The sequence below is a fragment of the Anas platyrhynchos genome, chromosome 21, assembly GCF_047663525.1.
Source record: "Anas platyrhynchos isolate ZD024472 breed Pekin duck chromosome 21, IASCAAS_PekinDuck_T2T, whole genome shotgun sequence".
NCBI classification, from domain to species: Eukaryota; Metazoa; Chordata; class Aves; order Anseriformes; family Anatidae; genus Anas; species Anas platyrhynchos.
In genome coordinates, this window is record NC_092607.1 from 10,512,680 (window position 1) to 10,533,757 (window position 21,078).

Genomic DNA, 21,078 nt, shown 5'->3' on the forward strand with positions numbered 1-21,078 from the left:
AAGTTTATAAAGAGTTAGACGTCAGATTTTTAAACACAAAGCTAACAATTTAAAGCTACTCACATTTTTGATGTCAGACATAATTTTAAAATACAGCAAGATAACTAATAGCTGTCAATAATTTACACCTAATAATTTACATCACTAATCATTCCTACATTTACTCCTGGTTCACTGTTAATGTTCATGCTAACCAGATTCATGTATAGAAAGTTTAGTCCTAATGACATTGTTACAAAGTCTGCATTGCAAGGCTGCTGAAGTTCCTGGGTGCTGGATTACTGTTTTTGCAAGATTTTCACCTGAAGCTCCCCCATTAGTGCCTGCTCATGTCAGTGGAAAAATTATCTTGGAAGAGCTGTGGATCAGAATATAACAAGGATTTGCTTTTTCTTCTGGAGTAAGAGTGCGTTCAGCCCCTGCATTCCTTTTTCTATGACACTGAAAGCCTCTGCCTTTATTCCCATGTGATCACCTAATACTAATAAAAGGTGGCAGCTGTTTCATGTGGGAGAAGGCAAATGGATTGACCTACACAGGTCACGTTTATCTGAGATCATCTGTGGAGTGCTCCTATCTGAGGGAGGAAACTAAAGAGGAATAATGTAATGTCATCTTTTCATTTACAAACCCTTTTTTGTATGGTTCAGAAAGAACAATTACTTTGTAAAACGCCTTACAGCTTGCAGCTGTCATGTAGAGACAAAGATCTTAAATAGCGTTGCTGGTTAGTAAAACAAATATGCTGAAACAAAGCTTAAAAAGGAAATTCCTCAACTTCACTTGGTTTTGCTGTAGGCAGTGGTTTTTTGAAAGCGCTGATAATGAGAAGAGCTCATCTTTCGATTACTAGTCCAAAGTAATCTGCAATTTGCCTGCGGTTTTCTGAAGTCTTTTGGTGAAAAACAGGAGAGGCTTTATTATATTATTATAATAAAATAATATAATTATTATTATATAGTTGAGATTCACTGCTGGGGCAAACAGGCTAAATCTGGGGAGTTTGTTTGCAGTTACTTGTTCAGCAATATGAAGTTTTGCTGCCTATTAGCAGATGATTTCTCCACAGTGAATGTGCTGGATGTTACCTGTCTCACAGGCATCAGAAGTGTGGATCCATTTCAGTGACTGCAAACGGAAGCGCACCAGCTGCATGCTCTGCGTTGTGGTGGCAAGCCCTCAGAGCAGTGGAGCTGTGTGCGACTTCACTGCTGAAACCAAAACATAACCAACAGATCCACATTTGCAGAGGTTGCTTATAAAGACAATTGTTGTGTGAGAATTCTCACAAATGCTGCCAAAGTGTTAGAAGGAAATAAAGAGAAAGATAATCTTGCTAATGCTGCTATGAGTTCTCCTTCTCCTGCAGCACCCTGCCTTGCTGGGAGGAAGGATTGGTCACTGCTCACACTGAGGTTACTCCAAAACTTGGACCCACACTGAACAAAAAAGGGGGAGCCTGTAGTGATACAAGAAGCTTGATAAAAACAAACTGGGTTGCTTGGTTTGATTATAAGACATCTGCCAGAAATAGTTGAGTAGTTTTCAAATGACAGGTTTGAATAAAAAGAAGCTACTTTGTTAAGGAGAGTAGCTGGGAAAAGAAGAAAGAGAGGCAAAAATGAAAAGTAGCAATAACTGTGGCTGGAGACTAACGGGTGCTCCTCAGAGGAAGTACTGGTTCTTTGAATTTCTAGTGGGCATGATAACGTCATACATGTCACCCTACAGACTAACAGAAGAGTAAAATATTAACGTGTTAGGGTAGCAAAGTTTAGACCAGTTAGCAAACATCAACATAAACCACAGGAAAACACACACACAGACTGGTTTGTGGTTAATACCTGCTGTGGTTGCTGTTACCCCTGGTTAAACGTACCAGCTCCTCTACTTACCGTATACCACAGCTTCAGGACCTTTGTGGGGAAAATAAATACAGCACAGGGAAAGAAACAGTGTGGGGTTAGAACCCATGGTTGGGAAGGAGATGCAAAAATTTCCCAGAGCTTTCTCCTTGAATAGCTGAGTTGTCCAAAGGAGCGATGAGTTTGTGAGTAATGTAAAAGACCAAGAAGAAATCCAAAGTTTCTGTGAAGTTTTGGCTGTACACCTGGGCAAATCACTCTGCCCCAGCTCCCTGTTGTGTCTGTGTGGTGTGTTTAAATCTTCCTCTAGTGATCAGATCCCAAGGGAGCATTTTGTTCTGGAACAGTTCTGAGATCTAAAATTCATAGATTTTGTGACGTGCACAAGCAATGGGATACTGCATCTCCTCAGCTGGACCCAATGCCACATGTTTGCCCACTTGCAGTGTAAATATGGTCTAACCTTTGTTATGCAGTCAGAAGCTTGAGCAATACAGCAGCAGCACAGCAACTGTTATGTTCTGGTCTATTTAGGAAAGGAAAGTGGCTTCTGTTTGCCTATTTTCTAGTCTTTTATCATTGGATCGATTAATTTAATCTCGTCTTCAGAATATATTTCATCTGGTTGATTCAGCTGACTGTAAAAGCCCACTGAAATATATTTGTGACGGTGCTGCTCTGACCTAATTTGCTTCTTTTTGTTGTGAAGTCGTTGCAATTCTTCCATTTCATGCTGGCGGTAAAAATTGTAGTGAAGAACAAAAAATAGCTTCCATCCAAAATGACACCTGCCGCGAAGCTATCAGAAAAGGAAATTGCTATAAATTTAGCCTGGTCTATTGCAACACAAGTTTCCCAGCCAGAAATATTCCTGTTCTGTATCAGGCCTTCTGAAGATGATAGCGTCCAGGGGAAGCTGCAGTCAGGATACAGCTGCAGCCAGATGAGGGGGGAAAGGCCTGCTGGGGCGGGGGCATCCTGGCCACGAAGGGATGGCCAGGGATTCAGCTACAGTCCTGGCAGGTGGGACGAGGGCTGCCTTCCTCGGGGACAGCGCGATTTGAACCCCACGGAATAGGCCTCAGACACCCAGAGCTCTGGCGCTCTGATTCAAGAAATGAGAACAACTTGGGCTTGATCCCTCGAAGAGTGCAACGTGCCTGCTCTTTATCCTTCAGGTAAGTGTTTCTCACCGGCCCTTGTAGCTAGAGGAGAAAAAAGGAGATGGATGTGGATGTGGATGTGGATGTGGATGTGGATGTGTCTGAGCACCATCCATGTCTGGTGCTCAGACAGTGGGGCAGTGGGCCCTTGGTGGGCCTGGACATGTACGTCAGCTCTGAGTTTTGCTGACGGGAGCCTTCATCATCATCCCCTGCAGGAAGAAACCTGCCGCCAATGGTCTTGTGGCTGCCCGGTGCCAGGCCCTCCCATGCACGTAAGCTGCAGACTCGCTCGCAAGGTGTTCGTGCTGTTGCTAGGAGACTGAATCCCGGCTCGCAAGGAAAGGTTCTGTCCAAATTGAAAATGGCTCCGCTCGTGCGTTCGGCTGGGAAATGAAGTTTCTGGTACAGACGAGCGCTCACCTGCTCGTGAATAGCGAAAGGAAGTTCTGCCGTCATGAGATTTCTGACCTTACAAGGGTCGGAAACTTACAAAAGACAGACGTGTATGTATGTGTACGTACACAAAGGGGTGTGCACACACGGAGCACAGGCGTGTTCCAGATACTGTGTGACAGGACCGTAAGTTTTGGGTGGAATGTATAGAAATCCTTTCCAGGATATGCCTGTTGTCCATTTCAAACACACTTGTGAAACTCTGCTCTCAGTTTCTATTTTATTACTGTACCTGTGGGTAGTAACAGGTGCAACAATAGTTAAAACTTGATAAAGCCCTTGTAGGTGTCCTTTTAATAAAATGGGATTTGTTTGTTAGGTGTCTGTGTTTTCCTGCTCCTCGGATGAGAGCACCAGCAGCTTCCTCAGCACTCAGAACCGCAGTGCTCGCCTTTGAATCACTCCCTCCACTGATCCAGAGAATACCTGAATATTGATGCTTTGCTTTTTAAACAATAATTTATTTTTTCTCCTTTGCCTTCTGCACAAAGCTCTGAATTATGGCCTTTTCATCTCCTGCCTTGATTAGTGTTAAACTCCTTCTCTATTAGAATATCTTGAATGCCATATTTCAGTCCATTCGAAGCACCATTATGAGATGATTTCTTATAATTATTTCTTGGATACAGTTACCTTGATCAGTTCTTCGGTTTTCACAGTGATAAGCTCACATTTCATGTTCTTATCCTGTCAGTCTTTTAAATCACTGATCATTTTGTAGATGATGTAGATCATGTTTCCTTTTTTATTTCCTTTTCCTCTGTACTGTGGTTAAAAATAGTGACAGCATTGATGTACAATACTTCTAAGGAAAAAAAAAAAGCCATTCTAGTACAATGTGAAAATTACTAGGAATTGAAGACTTTATATTTTTGCAGAGACTCAGAGTACAGACATTGGGGAAGACTCCTTTCTAACAGCCTGCTGCTGCTGAGTGCTGTGTATGCCAGAGACAGAGGAACTTGAACAAAAGGGAGAAGTTTTGTGACTTTTCCTGGCATGTTGCAAGATTGCAGAGACTCTGAAACAGCTTCCTTTTAGCCCTCCCATTATTAATTTCAGGTAATACTCACGGCTGTGATTAATATCACCAACCTCATGGCTGGGCAGGCCTCTGCTTTAGAGCAGGGTTGTGTCTGTGCCTGATACTCTTCCAAGCGAAGACTGAAGCTTTTGGATCATGGAAATTCTCTACCTGAGAGGTTACACCTCACACTGCTGGAGGAACTGGTGCTTTCTGGCTGGCGATGGTGTTCTAGACTTGCCTGTGTGACATGACTGCTTTCAGTTTTCCTTCACCTACCAACAAACCAATGTTGGGAAGAGGCTGACAGCCTTTCTCCCAGCACACCTGTGCTGCTGTTGCAGTGGGTCTTGTTCAGGTGTTGCTCTCAACACCAACAGACTTCCACGCCCCTGGGCACCTTGTCCTCTCTTGTGGCTCTCAGTGTGATTCGCTGCTGCTGTGATGCCTGCAGGGTGCTTCCAGAGGGAAGGTGAGGCAAAGGTGAGCTGTGCTGTAAGCAATTACGTTACAGGAGAATTGTTATTTGTGGAGGTTGCATCCTACTTTTCTTCGAGTCCTCCTTTTTATCTGTACCTGTGCTTTCTCTCTACAGCGAACTCAGGGGGTACAGAAGTAGAGGGGGTGACAAAGCTACTTAAATGATAGGTAGTTCTACTCATACAGGTTCAGAGCCATAATCATGTGCAGAAGCTCTGTGCAGAGGCGTAGATTAGTCTACTTGCAACTGATGAACAGTGCACTGAACATGCGTGCCTCCATACTGCTAAAAACCCGTCTGTCATAGCGGGGTGATGTGGGACCGCTGTATCTGACATGCGAGAACCTCCAGCACCGTCCCTGCCTGCCTTAAGCCTTCTGGTGTGCTTTTGGAAATCCGTTTTTGTTTTTTTTTTTCAAACCCTAGACAGTAGGGAAGCAAATAGTCCTGGCTTGGCTCCTGATTAGTTTAGAACCTGAACCCCACAAATAACATTATTCAAATTTAAAGCGTTTTAGAGTTAAGATTAGACTCAAGTTCTTGCTGTCAGGGAGAGAAATGAATCTCTCCGTTGCAGTGAGAGATCCTGCCTTGCTACAGGTGCCCCTCTTTGCTTGCAGATCTAACAGCTCTCTGATCTGACAGGACTCTCTGGGTAATGAGAGTCCATGTGTTCAGAAAGCAAGCTAAGGAAGGAACTGAATATTTGACTCTAAGATTTAAAAGCAATTTCTTATTTTTTTATACATCTTTTTAACGATGACTGGTAGGAACTGGTGCTTTTAGGACAGGGTTCCTGGGAATTAGAAGTGAACTGCCAGGAGCAGCCCGTAGATGGCAATGTAAGATCCTCGAATTGGGCACATTCTGCGGTCTGCAGTGATGAAAACCCCCTATCTTAACCAAGCACTGACGCACAGGTAGGATTCACACTGTTTATCATTAACTTGACTCTTCTTCAGAATTGACCAATGTGGTCTAGCAGAATTGACCGTTCCTTCCTTTGTGGATGCATTTCGATACTAAAACTTTTATAGTTAGAAATACAGTTTTATTCAAAGACAGTAAATAATGATAAATTTTGGGTTACAGGGAAAACTTTGACTTTGCATATCAGTCATATGCAAAAAATTAAATATGCATCACGGTCTTGTGCAAGCTCTTGAAGTACTTTAGCTGTGGGCCAGAGTTGCTGCTGTCAGTATGAAGAGCAAGGAGTCAATGGGAAATAATCCCCCAATTTATGCATGTCACACCGAGAAGAATACTTTATTAATGAATTTTAGGGCATACAGAAGCCTGTGTGTTGGGACACCAACTATTGTTGCTGGTGCTGCTTTTCTGATCCCGTCAAATCATGTTTGTTTTCATCCTGTGATACCCGTATTGAATTTGTGCTCTCTGCTTTCACCTAACTAAAAGATAACTTCACCCAATTATTGTGCCACATGATACTCTGCAGTCTTAATTTTCCCCACTCAGGTTGTCCCCTGAAGCATTCCTCTCAATAATTAAAGACACCTGCAATTCCACAGTGTTGGATCTGATCTGCTTGATTTCCCAAGGTGTGCTTCTATTTCTGAGTGATACTGAGTTGTCTTTTCCTTGCTTGGCCTGAGAACTGCTACTGACAGAAAAGCTCCCAATGCTATTACTCAGTTTGTTCATGACATGAAGTGTTTCACTAATGAAAATGAGCAGCATCACTTCAATGTATTGTTCAGTAATTGTGTGTCAAAACTTTACCCCTCTATATAATTACGTACAGGAGCTCATGCTAGCCCACACAACTTTGTTCTTGTGATAGGCACCCGTTTAAATTACAGTGTTATGCTGAGCAGAAAGATAAACATTACCATACTCACTGACCACTTAACTTGAATGATTGAGAGCTGTAAAATTGTCTGTCTAGCTTTGGAAACAAGCAGCCTTGGGTTTCTAATCTCCAGCTGAGGGCTGGGAACTGCTTGTATTCCAGGTCAGTCATTTGAGCAGGCTAATTATTGTAGTTTAAAGCCCTGTTTTTCTGGACCCACAGTGAATGTAGGGAAAAAAATATGAATATAATTAAGTATGGCTACAAAACTGCAGTCATTAAATAGGATACCTGATAAAGGAGAAGCTGAAACCTCATCTTGACAGCATTACATGTGTTTATGTGCCCTAGCTGACTCCAGTGTTGCACAAGGCTGTTCAGCTCGTCACAAGGGCTACAGGGATAATGAATGAATATTTATAAAGTGTAGCAAATACGCTCTAATTACCCTAATTGGCCTACTGTGTTTCCAGTTATGGCAGAACTTTATTTCTGTTCAAGTGACATTTGCTTCTGGATTAGTTCCCACAGGCAAAGAGAAAGTAAAACTCTGTTGGACAGGGCAGAAACGTCCCCTGATGCTATGGTCATGCAGCTTCTTCAACCTGCTTTTGGCAGGGCTAATAGCACTCCTGGTATCGTTTGTGAATTCTAAGGAGTGTTTCAGAAGACACGAGAAATGCTGGAAAATGACAAAGAAAAACAACAAGCAAAAAGGGAGGAAGTTCTGATTTTATTGTTAATAATTAATAGGCCAAACTCGGAACGTTTTCAGTTTGGCAGTGCAGTGCAGGCAATATTCTTGACTTTATTTGTGGTATACCAATTTATCTTAATATGTGGTGTGTGACTTTACATAGTCCTATACAGTGACTGGCTGATGCCAAACAAGGAATACTGTCCGAAGGACTTACACTCTAATGTTACAAGACGAGACAGAACATGCACAAAGCTGAAGTCTGCGGTGAGGTGGAAGTTTTGGATCTAAACCAGTCTTCTGTGCTTCCCTGTCCTTTTTATGTGGTCATTACTATGTTAGGAATACTGAGATCATTACCAGTGCTGAAATGGGATTATGAAATGCCACACAGGTAGTGATAAATGAATGGGTAAATCTAGTGTTAAGCATTTTCTGTGTTGGCAATAGAACTTCTGAAGGCATTTTTGTGGCTGGGGGTGACATTCATCCAGTCGTGACCTCTAGCTCAGGCCTTCAGTTCTGCCTAGTCCCTGTAGGTTGCACTCCCTGTGTTCTCGAGATGGCCTATGGGATACCACAGTTCCACCATTTCAGAAGACATTGTACTTCAGGCATGTTTTTTTCTGTATTTTTGGTACCCATATTGTCTTCTGGATAAATAGGTAGTAAATTCCTGTTAAATCTCACACAAGGGAGCCAACAGAACTATTAACCTGGAAAGAACTAGGCCGTGAACCATTGTAGCACTGACTGATGCATGAGCAGAGATCGATGGCCCAGTCTTCAAAGTCACATTTGTCACTTTTACTTCTAATTTCTGCTTAAACAGAGTCAATTAAATCTGTAGGTTTGGAAGCATCCACTCCAGTTTTCAGCCTGTCACAAACCTGAGAGAGGGATGTGAACTTTTACGGCTTTGTTAGAGTATGTTCTTTTCCTCTTGTTTTAATTTACTAGTCTTGTTTCTTAACTAAGCCAAAAGAAAACCCAAATCAGTAATTGGGGGGAACAGAACTATTTCAGTCAGGCACGAGCTGCCAAGAACCATGTTTGCCACTGCCGTTGTTTCACACTGATCCTGGCCAAGGCCAAGCTGACCTCTCTGGCCCAGGATTCTGGGTGCTGCTTCCTATTTCTTGGTCTCCACAGGTAGTGAATGAGATGTGGAAAGGACAAATAACATGGAGTTAGTGCTGGAAGATATGGGTGGGTCTGTACAATTCAGGATTAAGGCTCCAATTCATCTGACCTAACACTGGGTTTTTAATGAGACACCTGAACTAGGGATCTGGTTCATTCTAGGCACCCTTTATTTAAAAGATAAAGAATGGGGAAGACTACACACTGCCAGGGGTGAGTCAGATCTCCGGCAACTAGGCTGCCCCTTCAGGTGCTTTGGTAAGTGCCTAACGCGAATTTTGACTCTGAGCCTCAGTGTGTAGCCTGAAGGGGGAAGACTGAGCAGAAAGCTTTTGTTCAGAGCGACTCCTATGAAACTTTGGTTTAATAAGACCACAGAGCTATAGCAGTAGAAATGAGAACCTTCTACAGCAAAACTTCTTTGCTTTTGCATCAGCCTGAATACCCAGTTAAATTCTACCCACACAAGTCATGAATGTAGAGAGCATGCCAGCTTTCCTTCCCAGACGTGGAGCTGATGATGTGCAAATTCATGATTCAGTTCTGCATAATTGTTGGTATTGCTTAATTGGACTTGCTAAAGCCTCTGACTGTTCGGTAACACTACGAAAACCTCTGACTATGGAAATCTGAAGTACTGAGAAAAATACTGAAGTAATGAGAAAAACAAAGGAGCAATGATTTTATCCCATTTGTTACTGTTTTTTGAGGACATGCAGATGAAGAAGGGAAAGATTATGGAGAAAGTAATTTAATACAACACCTTTACCTGGAAGTTCTGGTTTTATTAGGGATTTTTCTCATCCTCAATCTCCACACATCCTTCCAGTTCTTTTCTGGAACCTGTTAGTTTCTTTGATTAAACGGTTAAAATTGTTTCTGAGTTATGTCCCAATTAACAGGTCAGTAACTGATTGTGACTCTTGGGACAACATGCAAGAAAATTTTCCCTATTCAAACTGCTGAACTGGTACCTAGGTTGTTCTATACTGAGAGATTTTTTTTATTTTTATTTTTTACAACCAGCATGCTTCAGCTAGTGATACTTCCAGCCCAAACTCTCCCTCAGCTGCTGGTCACGCACTCCTCGTGACCCCAGGATGTCATGCCTGCCTGTAGTATGCCTGAGTCTCTCTATACCTTAAGAAGCACATGGAAGTGAAAGGAGAACTTAACACTTTATTAACCAAAATGAATACAGCTGCTGCTGTTTGAATTCACGCTGTAGTATTTCTGCAGTATACCCAGGTTAATATAAATAGCAATGCGAGCCTATCTCCAGTGGAGACGAGCACCACTCTTTATCAATGGCAATTCAAACAATTCTTTTGACTTCAGGAAAGCACAAAGTGTTTTTATTGGGACTTTCTTGTTGACTTCACATGCTGTTAAAATGCAAAAAAGGAGTGATAGGTGACTTGGTAGCTGTCAGCTGTGTCACTGGAAACAGCCAGCTTTTGAATCAATGCATAATTTTTATGAATTTGACTAAAATTCCAGATAATGTACTGTAAAGAGGCATAATCGTGTTAAACGTTCAGCCTTCACAGCAGAAGCTGGAACGCAGCATGTGGGTTTCATATTAACGTTGTGCTCTGAAGACGTATAGCTGGCTTTATTTAGCATAAGGACTACAGTATGCGTTACCTTGTGTAAAACATAAGCAAGTTTGTTAGAGTGATTCACAGTGAAACATGTTGGTATGCTTACAAGAGATGTGTTGCCAAGCTCAGAATTACACAGGGGTGCATCCTGGAAGGCTTCTTTGTTCCTGGCTCAGGCAGAACTCCCAACAGGCAAGATACTTTCACAGGTTTGCTCAACCAACACCCAAATTCAGGGTGATTTATTTATTTTTATTTTTTTCTGGACAAGGACTTCAGAATCAAGCTATAATTCTGGCATAAAGTGATACATGAAATTAATGAGGATTAACTCAAAGTAAAGGCACTGAGAAAATGGGCAGATCTTCAGCATTTATTAGGTAGGGAAAAAAAAGGAAATAAGCTTAGGTTTTATTTGGTAAGACTTGATTTCTCTTTATATTCACTTACAGCTTCTTATTTCTGGCTCAGCCTGTCAAAAACATCCTTAGATAAGCAACTGTTGCTCACAGGACTAATCTAATTACTGTCTCTTTTTATGACTGCTGACACAAAGGTAGAAGGATGTATAGCACTTGTGTTGAAGCCAATTCTACAGATGATCAAACATTTTTGAAATTAAGAGTATTTTGGATGGAAAATGTGTTCCTTTTTTCGTCATAATGTTCCCATTTTTTGTCCAACTCTAATTAGAGCCGAAGAACAAGAGTGAAAAGCTGGTTGTAGTCCTAGCTCTGGCATGTAATTAATTGCCAAGAGTTTAGTCTGGGTCTTTTAGCGCTGCAGTAAAGCTCCATAGGCACGTTTACCTATGACAGGCTGAAGAGTCTTAGATTCCTAATTATTTGTAGAGTACATTTTTGCAAGTTTTGTAACTATTCCCTAAAATAAGCATACCAAAACACCTTCAAATTGTTTTTTAAAGACATTTGAAAAGAAAACCGGTGTAACGTGGACTTGGCCAAATAGCACAGGCTGAGGAACTTCCAAATCTCTCCCTAGCTCTTAACAGTTAGTGAGGAAAAAAAAAAAAGTGGAATTCATACATTTATCTTTTCTTTACCTCTGAGCACACATGAAGTCAAGCAATTGGATTTGACTCTTCTTTTTTTTAAAGGCCTGGAGTTTGTCTCCTGAGTTATGTGAACCAGTCTCGTTCCCTCTAAAATAAAAGGGAGGTCTGTCGGTAATCTCCAGAGAAAGAGGTGCCAAAGCCCAGCACCTTGCTGACCCGTGTACTCCCACTGGCTTCAGCAGGGGAACTTGGACCAAGACACATGTGGATGAATAATACACCTGTGCTTTAGGACCTAATTGCCTTTTCATAGCCTATTTAAAATTTTCTCTGGTACTGTGATGTCTGTAATAACGGTAAAGTTATAGTTAATTAAGTCTTAGGTCCCTCGTGATTGAGGACAGTAAAGTATAAAGCTGTCAGTACCCCCCACTCCATGACTCAAATGATATTTTCTTTTTTTCATCATTGGCAACTTCCCACGACCATATATTTTCTGCTCCTTTTAAAGAACCAAATGCAGAATGTGAATGGGTAGCTGCAATATTGATCTGCCAAGTAATGGTAGGGTGTCCCCTGGAAACAGGCCTCTTTTAATTCTGTTTCATATCTGAGGTAAAGTAAAAACATGGAAACAGATGGTAGGGAACGACTGGCATCTTATCATGCATATTTCATTTGATTTGCAGCTATTCGCCTCTTGATAATGTTAAATGCTACAAAACTCAAAAGACTTTGTTCCTTGGAATCCTACATTCGGTGACATAGGATCAGCGTTGTAACTTCATTTAAATTTTGAAGCTGGTGAGCTCTAAGTATTTACATCTTTAGCGAGGTTATGATACAAACACTTTGATTCTCTTTTTTTTTCTTTTTTTTTTTTTTTTCCTGTTACGTTTATGGCTGACTTGCACGGAAATATACAGTTGGTGTTGTGAACAATAACTCTTAGTGTTTTTTAAGAGCACAATGGGACAAACAGCTGTGGTTATTTCCATCACGCTCTGAGGCATTTTACTGGGAGAGAATTTAGCCATTAATTTTCTTGTATTTACATTATTTATATACAAGAAGACCAAGAAAAATGGCAGCCTGCTTAATGATTATATACATTGTGATTTGTTTGAAAAAATGTGTATTTCAAATGACAAAACAGCCTGTCACGTACAGAATTATATGTTGTTCCTATTTTTGTCAGAGAACTTTCAATCCCTAAAATCCCACCGTATGATTTCAGTGAAAGATCTGTCCCAAACGTTATACTGGGAAGGTCAGGGGGAAGAAACAACATAATAATAGCCTTCTTAAACCACGTCAGTTCCTGGTTAATAGCCCCTTTTCTTCCTTTTAATATGAGGGTTACCTTTGTAAAAAGCTTCCAAAGCAAATTAAAAGGTGAAATCTGTTACAACAAAACATTACTTGACACGAGGAAAAATAGCAACTTAAATTTCATTCATTTTCCCTAGTCTCAGAAGAGAGACTGGGAAATAAAATATCACTCCCTTGTGATGCATTGCTTATCTGAGACTTTGTTTTTAATAAGAACTGTGCTCTCCTGTACATTATTCTTTCCTGTTCTTGCTTTAGCTCAAGGTAGGACCGTGAAAACGTGTGGAAGATGGAAGTGACTGGAAATGCCATGAGGAGGATGCCGCTCAGGATGCTGCTCAGCGCCACCACTTGGCCGGGAATGCTCCTGGGAACCATATCTCCGTAGCCTACCGTGGTCATGGTGATGACAGCCCACCAGTAGCACGCGGGGATGCTGGTAAACTCCTGTGAGTCCGCCATCTCGTTCTCGATGACATACAGGAGCGGTGCAAACAGTGCAATGGCCACGCAGAGGAAGAGCAGCAGGAGACCAAACTCCCGGGTGCACCTGCGAGCGGTCAGCCCCAGCGTCTGCAGCCCCAGGGAGTGCCTGGCCAGCCGCATAACGTAAAGAATCCTCAAGGCACGGAGTATACGGAGGACCAGACCTACTTTGTCCAGGTAGATGCTCCCAGAGCTGGGCTTTTTGTAGCCCACTGAAGTGGTATCTACTAGCAAAGTGATGTAATATGGCAGAATGGCTATGATGTCTATCAGGGTTAGAGGTCTTCTCAAAAATGCAAACTTGCTCTTTGCCTGGATGAATCTTAGCAGGAACTCCAGTGAAAACCACGCCACACAGACAGACTCCACAATGAAAATATTGTAGCACATCTGGGAACACTCACCCTGGAAGAAAGAGGAGGAGTTTGTAATCGGCACTTGGATAATAACTATTTTAGTTGGTACGGTGACAGAAAGAGAGTTTTGTGGGCTTTTTAAAACCCAAAATATTAAAGGAATTGAAGCTGTTGCTATGGGGAAACACATTGACAAATTGGAACAAGTTAAATGCAAAACTTAGACAAGAACTACTTATTGCACAGAAGATGTTGCTTGGTTATTTCAGGCATTCTAAATACCAAATGCAAGCCTAACAAGGTGTTATACAATACAAGTGTACTGAAGAATGCCCACTAACAACATTTTCTTTGGACATAGAACTTGATATGGTTGATTCTTACAAGTAATTGAACACAGTCACGTAAGATTTCCAATCTTCTTCGTGCTATTTTTTCGCTCTAAAGGCAGCCGCAAAATCCCCATTCAAATCAATACCATCAGACCTCATATTTGTTCTGCTCTTCTCAGCATATACCGTTTTCCATCCTGAAAAGTTAACTTACCTTTTCCTCCTCCTCCCTTAGGTCAGGCATGGTGCTGATGGATAAATTCACTGCTGTAATAGTTACAAATAAAACAGACAAACAAGCAAACACTTTCCCAGGGAGGCCAGACTGGGGTCTTTCCACCATGTCTTGTAACTTTCTCATGCACAAGCCAATTTTTGTCTCCTCTAATGTTTCACCTGTTTCATTTTCTATGAGGTCATCCTCCCGTTCATTTATTTCAGTGAGCTCCTCCATTTTTTGCAGATACCTCCTTTTACAACACCAGTCCAAGTTATCTTCCTCAATTCCCCAGTAGAGCAGCTCCTCTTGGAAAGACAACGCACACATCTCCCGCAGGAGCCGAAGTTTTCCAACCCGCAAAAAGGTCAGGATTGTCCTGAATGCTCCTGGGTTGCGGTCGAAAAAGAATTCATTACATGTCACATCGTAATCATCACAGATGTTTAGAATGTCATCAAAATTGTTGCAGAATTTTAGCTGTCCCAAACGTGTCAATGGGAATTCATCAAGCGTGGTCCATGGGAGCAAATACTTAATGCCCCCTACGTTTATAATAATATGATGCTTCCGATCATCAGGGTGAAACCCTTTCAGGAGATCCTCCTCAGGATGAATTAGCTTGGCTCTTTGGTAAAAGACTCCCTTAAGGGTTTCTGTTTCTGGAAAGAATGTGTGGTTGAAGGAAGTATCTGAAGCACAGCTCAGGGCACTATAGTCATAATCAGAATTTTCTCCAGGTAGAAGAGTCATCTTGGAAGGTAATTTCACATCACTTCGCTACTTCTGCAAGTGTCTTCTGGAACGAAAAACAGATATATGGGTTTAGTGAGTGAGTGGTTGTTTTCGAGTTTGGAACAAATGCAGTGACTGAGGCTCAGAAACATTTATGGTTGATAAAATAATTGGAAAGAAATCAGCAGTGGCTGAGTATGGTCAGAAAAGCTTTCTGGCGAGGCTTGTTGTCCGGTCAGGTAGAACTGACTCCATTTACTGACACTGGGGAACTTTTGTCTCAAATGCTGAGGTCTCAGTTCCCAGTGGGTACAGAGGGAAACCAGGAATAATTCCTGCATGTGGCAGGATATTCCAGCTACAGAAAGGAAGTGTCAAAATTATGATAGTATCACGTAAGAACACAGAATTCAAGTGTATTTTTTAGAAAAGGAAATTATGTCTTTTTTATTTAACATTACACGTTAAAATCTTAATTATTTTAGTTTGCATTAAGTATATAGGAAAAAAAAACAGAAGTCAATTATGCTGTAATTAACTAAATACTTTGAAAAACGGTTACTATAAGACTAATTTCTAAAAAGCCATATGGAAACAATTTGGAAAAAAACACTTCTATTGATGATCACATAAAATCTTTGTATAGAGTTTACACATTTAATGACATGGCAACTCCCCTTTTAAAGACTCATTTACAAAAGATTGTTAATAAATACATGGTTTCTACACAAAAATTGGAATATTATTTCAATTACAATTGGCACCCTAAACACAACAATAGGTCTTTGTTCTAACATTGAGTAGTAGCTGAGAACCAAGGTGACTACCTCCAGCTGTGATTCTAAGAAACCAAAAAATTCTTAAGATGACTTTGAAAATCAGATTTAAATTCTGCTCACACAAAACTAGTATGAAGTCTGTGGAATGCATGGACCACAAAGCTCAAATTGGTATAAAAAACAGGTACTGGAAATGTTAAAAGGTTTTGCCTCCCTGATTCACTGCAATTTAAAAGTCAGTCTGAAAGTCTGCTCTTGCTCAGGAGAATTGTACAGCCCTGCTTCTAGGTCTTCCATCCCCACAGTCAGCTACAGCTTTATGCACAGTGTTTAATCCTTAAGCACAGAACTGTTGTTTTCAGAATCTGGGGTTTGTAAACCACATTACTACAGCTGCACTTCAGTTTAAGAGCAACAGGCTTTCTTTGCTGCATGGGGGCTTAAAATATTTTCAATAAAATACTGTCTCAGTCCTGCTCCCAGACTTCCCAGAATTACTCTAAATGAAGCAGTTCCTTACATACTCTTACAACTGAGCTTTGGATGGAGTGATGTGTTTTGATTTTTTTAATGCGTATACTCTTTAGTACAAAAAGAAATCATTCATTTACTTACCTTTAGGGCCTGTGGTAGGACTGTGGAAAAAGAAAGCCTACGGGAATATACAAGAATGGACAAGGTGTGATTCAGACCTTTCGAGAGCTGTGGTTCCATTTTCTGGCTGTTTTGGCAGAGGTAAGCTTTGTCATCTTGCTGCTATCCCAAAGTGGGATCTCTGTTGCTATTGCTAGTGATTTGAGATTGGCTGTTTGGAGGGCTAACCCACTCTCTGCTAAAATCTTAATTATGTTCAGCTTTCTGTACCTTATCATTACATACTTGTTTGTATCACTGAGGGGCCCTGTCTTTGCTCCAGAATTATAACTCTTGGGAATCCCCATGGCAGGCAATGGGCAATTCTAAAACTTCCAAAGGAGTTTTAGAAAAGGAGGGTATAATAAACTCGAGTAAACTTCTAGATTATTTAAGTTTGTGTGTTGTCTCAAGAAAGACTAAGTGAAGGCATACTGATCTGCAAGTCCTGTTTTCTGAATGAACATTACACAAAATGCAATCGTACTAAAAAGTCACTGTCTAGAGAACTCCAGCCAACGCTGGGATTATCAGTGGAGCATCACGACAAACAGTGGCACTCTGCCACTGCCCACTGCTAAAGCTGCAGGGCTCAGATAAATGAATGGATCTCAGGAGAATGACAGCTGGCTCACATAGTGCTAGCTAGAGCATGTTGAACAGTGCAAGCAAGGAGCAGTTGAGCTTGTAATTACCCTGACTTACAGTCCTATCACACGAAGCACTCCTAGTGACCTAAGAGCTGGTCTACTAAAGCATGCCCATCTGCAGAAATGCTGCATTGTGAGCTCAAGCTGTAGGTGGGAAAATGGAGCTACCTCATGTATGGTTATGTAGGACCCTTCTCCTTAAGAGTAGCTGTTGTTTTCTTTAGAAACAAGTTTTTTCCCCTCTGCCTCAACTATGTCTAAGGCTGGGCTTGCCTAAAGAGAATAAAGATCATGATTAATGGAAGACTGTGGATAAATGGGAGCTAAGTTAACCGGTTTCCCTTCTGTAATGCCAGATGATGTTGGTTAGCAACAATTTATCCTCTGAATCTCAGCCAGGAAAAATGAGGAGGCAGCTCATCTCTGTGACTGGTTTGATCTCCCACCACATCCATTGTTGACACAATGGAAAGAAATGGGGAGAGGGAAATGTAAATGTTCGCGTGTGTCAGACACACGCTGTAACCCTGAGGCATCAACTGTGAAACAACAGAGCAAAGAAAAAATAATTTTGTTCTTCACTTCCAGCTTCTCGACCTGTGCGAGACAATAAATTGGACAAATTAATCCCCTGTGTAACACACAGTGACTGCAGTTATAAAAGGTGGTTCCTTCTATTTCCATAACCAGAACTGGCAAGCCCACAGACTCCACGTAGGCAGCTTTGGTATTTCATGCTGTACATGTGTTATTTATGTGATTTTTTACCTCCGATACACAAAGCTTCATATCTAAGAGGGAAGAATAGGAGAAAACAAGGGACAATAGGAAAGATGGTCTCAATTGAAGGAGAAGAGGAAGGTGAAAAATAAAGCCATGTGCTTCTTTGCATGTTTCTTCATTGGAAGGCACCTCTCGGAATGATGATCAGCACTACTTTAAGAAGGGAGCTATCTGATGATTAGAAAGGTTTTTTTTGTTAGTCAGCTTGCAAAAAGAGCAACCTGCTTTACTTGTGGATTGCAGACTGATGACATTGGGGATAGGTGTAAGAAATGCATTCAGAAGTACGTTATTGGAATATAAAAACACATTAGCCTACAGCAACCATTTTCACAACAATTAAACAAGATGAACTTTAAGGATGTGCTATAACAGTAAAATCCTCCTTCAGATAAAACTGCTCTGGTTAAGTAGGGCCCAGTGATAAAATCCATCCTCATCTGAGATAGCATTCTGCCCTTTGAATGCTTGGGAGTTTGTGGAGTCCAGTTCTTTCCAGCTCCCTCGCTCATCTTGTGTGCTTGTTTTTGATAACTCACTTCTCTCTGAGCTTCTTTACTTTTGTTTGTAAGCTTACCAGGGCAAGAATTGACTCCTACCACATTATACAGTCCTGATTGTAGTTCTGGCTTCTAGAAACCACAGTAATACAGACTAACTGTCCCATGGCAAGAGCTCTTGGTGACTCTAAATGGTGTGTCGTGCATGTGAATCAAGATATAACATCTTTTTAAAAATCTCTCTTGCACAAGATGATATTCTGATCCATTATGTCTGGTGAAGAAATTGAATTAGAAATCTGTACTGCCCTTACTTTCCGCACAAATTCAGGAAGGGTGCCAGACTCCTAGACAATGGGGGAAAGAATTATTAAAGATGCCCTTCTTAGGTAAAGAAATAAAAATCCGAAGTAACATGCTAAAATTCCACTTCAAGTTCTGTTCTCCCCCCCTCCAGCATCCTCTGCAGTATTTTGAATTCTGCAGTGCATCTCTGATGTAATCAGAGCTCCTGCAAGGAGTCCTGATACTGCTCTGTGATGCAGACAATTCAAAGTTGTGCCTGGGTGATAACAAGCATGCAAGGAAGATGCGTAACTCCCCCCTAGACTCTTCTATCAATTCCAGTGCCTGGAACTGATCTCTGCTGCCTTTTACCATTTTGAATTTTAGCAAAAAAAAGTTTCAGTGCAGGGTGAATGTGAATACAGTGACTTGTCTGAAAGGATCCTGTAAGAAACGGCTTTGCAGTTTCCATGTTTTATAGTTTTCTTAGTTAAAATAGCCAGTGTTAAATGCAGCTCTCTTCTGACACCTGATTTCCATCCTGTATCGCCACTGGCAGGGTCCCCCATGCAATACCAAGTTGTACTCACACAGCTCTCTAGGTAGCAACAACAAATCTCAAACTTTAGCTCTGCTTGCAAAGTGAACCTCCAGCCAAATTGAAGTAAAACTTACAGGGGTCAATGTATAGCATAAACCAAAATCATTCTGAAAGAACACACAAACACAAAAAGCCAAACATATCTGCATGCTGCTCTCCTTGATCTGGTCAGTGTTATGCTTTAGGGCATCTTGTGACATCCTACAAACTGAATGATGACAAACGTTACCCGGTGGTTTGTTTTATATGGCTGAGCCGTATTCTGCTGGTAACATTCAGAAGTGAAATAACTTTGCTAGATAACTTGTATCCCCAGGAGAATGTTCGGACATACATTACAGGCAATAACTACGGTAGTTCGCTCACACTGAAATATATTTGTTAAGCAATTTTAGCAAGTCATATTGAAAACAGTCTTTTAAACATCTTGTCATAAAGTAAAGGATTTGGCATTTATTTGCATATAGCCGTATTTTGCTATTGAAATGAAGGTAGTCATGGAGCAGATATTTTACAAATGTTGTCTCTGCCCCCCCCCAAATCTTTTCAAACAAAAAAAAACTGCCAGAAATACAATGTTTATCAAGACCAGTTAACTTTACCTATTAGCTGCCACGACCGCGAGTCCCTAAGTAGCTCGGTAGCAAAGCCATCTCGAGTATTTCAAAGAGAACTCTGCAAGAGACCTTCAGATTAGCCCAGGACGAGGAAATCTCAGCCGGCAGCCTCCGCACCGCGCCGTGCCGCCACCGGGCTCGGCGGGAGCGAGCGGGAGCCGCGGCGGGGCTGGCGGAGCATCCCCAGCACAGCAGCCCGCAGGACGAGGCGGCTCCCGCAGCCGGCAGAAGGCGGGGAGCAGCCGGGAAGGGCCCCGCCGGGAGCCGAGCGCCTCCCGCTGCGGGGAGCGGAGGCAGCCCGCTCCTTCTGCCAGCCCTGCCGCAGGAGCCGACCTGTTGCTGCAACCCCTGCGGGGACCCTCACGACCCCCGGGGGGGAGCCCCGGAGCCGGGGGGGAGCCCACCGTGCCGGGCTGTGCCTCCCGGTGCCCGCAACCCCGGCGGAAAAGTTCCCCGCAAACTTGCCTGGTGCCGGGCGGCGGGGGGCGGCCCCGCGGCATGGGGGCGGCCGCAGCCCCGGGTGCCGCTGCCCAGCTCCCCGCTCCCCGGGCCGCAGCCGGCGAGGGTCCCGGTGCCGAGCGCTCCGCATGGCGCACCCGGAGGCTCCCCCCGCGCAAAAGCCGCGCAAAAGGCGCGCAGAGCCCGCCCCGCGGGGGCGCGCCCGAGCTGGCGGCGGGGCCGGGGCAGGAGGGGCTCGCCCGCACCTCCCGCTCTACGGAGCCGCTTCTCCGCGGGGCCAGGGGCTCGCCGGGGAAAGGGGGCAGCCCGCTGGGGTCGTGCCTGGCACCGGGGGGTGGCAGCGGCAGGGTGGAGGGCGGACAGATGGACGGACAGACGGATGGGTGGACGGACGGACGGGTGCTGCCCCGCTGTGACCCCCGGTGGGGTGCTGGAAGCAGGGTGCTGCCCACCGGTGGCACCCCTTAATGAACTTGTGGTGCTCTTCCCACTCGGTGCTGTGCGTGTCCCCGAGAAGTGTGCAAGGCTCGCACACACACACACACACACACACACACACACACACGGCCCCCCCTCCAGCGGGATGGCTCCAGGGAAGCCGAAATCCCGTGCAGGGGTCACCACACCGCGCCCCTCGCACAGCTCAGGGGAGCGCTCCCCGTGCCCGCTCTGCACGGGAATCTGCGGGACAGCCGGGGGGAGCTCCTCGGAGCGGGGATCGTCTCCGATTTTAAGCGGGGAATTAAATCTGGGTGGCGGGGTTAAGGAGCCGGCAGCATCCTCAGCTCTGCCACGGACTCGTTCGTGGGCAAACCACTCCCACCCCACGTGTGCTGGCTCCCGGGGGGCGCAGAGCTGCTGCGCTCCTGCTCCTCGGCTGGCCTTACCTGCCTGGGCAGGGGTCCTGGAGGCAGGGAAACTCCTGCGGGTGGACTCCGGCACCTCGGGCCGGGCTGGGGAAGGCACCTCGAGCCGCGTGGGACAGGGGCTGTCTCCTGTTCTGAGCATTATGCACTGGCACCAAGAGCAGAGGGGGGGTCTCATTTCAA

The 21,078-nt window shown here is 43.4% G+C and overlaps 1 protein-coding gene and 2 long non-coding RNA genes across 11 annotated transcripts in view; 2 read left to right on the plus strand and 1 right to left on the minus strand.

The window, feature by feature from the left end:
* LOC106019152 (uncharacterized) overlaps nucleotides 1-21,078 on the plus strand; it is a 191,763-nt gene that overhangs the window by 27,651 nt on the left and 143,034 nt on the right. For 2 of the 3 annotated variants that reach the window (XR_011804547.1, XR_011804549.1), the window contains exons 3-4: nucleotides 12,855-14,354; nucleotides 16,123-16,236. This is a non-coding gene — a long non-coding RNA (uncharacterized lncRNA). The remainder of the gene's footprint in view (nucleotides 1-12,854; nucleotides 14,355-16,122; nucleotides 16,237-21,078) is intronic. The other variant, XR_011804548.1, reaches the window with a different exon arrangement.
* Nucleotides 2,688-3,802, plus strand: LOC139999234 (uncharacterized). The gene is made up of 2 exons (XR_011804550.1): nucleotides 2,688-3,043; nucleotides 3,247-3,802. It is a non-coding gene; the product is annotated as an uncharacterized lncRNA (long non-coding RNA).
* On the minus strand, nucleotides 7,520-21,030 carry KCNG1 (potassium voltage-gated channel modifier subfamily G member 1). Of its 7 annotated transcripts, none has more exons than XM_072026607.1 (4): nucleotides 20,036-20,202; nucleotides 19,556-19,628; nucleotides 13,985-14,783; nucleotides 7,520-13,487 (listed from the first exon to the last, which is right to left on the minus strand). In XM_072026607.1, exons 3-4 carry the CDS (start codon nucleotides 14,738-14,740, stop codon nucleotides 12,717-12,719), a joined length of 1,527 nt encoding a protein of 508 aa, XP_071882708.1. In that variant the 5' UTR covers nucleotides 14,741-14,783; nucleotides 19,556-19,628; nucleotides 20,036-20,202; the 3' UTR covers nucleotides 7,520-12,716. The 7 variants fall into 7 exon arrangements, with proteins under 7 accessions (XP_071882708.1, XP_071882707.1, XP_021132414.1 ...); XM_072026606.1 differs by having other exon boundaries at nucleotides 13,985-14,786; XM_021276739.4 differs by lacking the exons at nucleotides 19,556-19,628; nucleotides 20,036-20,202 and adding an exon at nucleotides 20,917-21,030 and having other exon boundaries at nucleotides 13,985-14,786.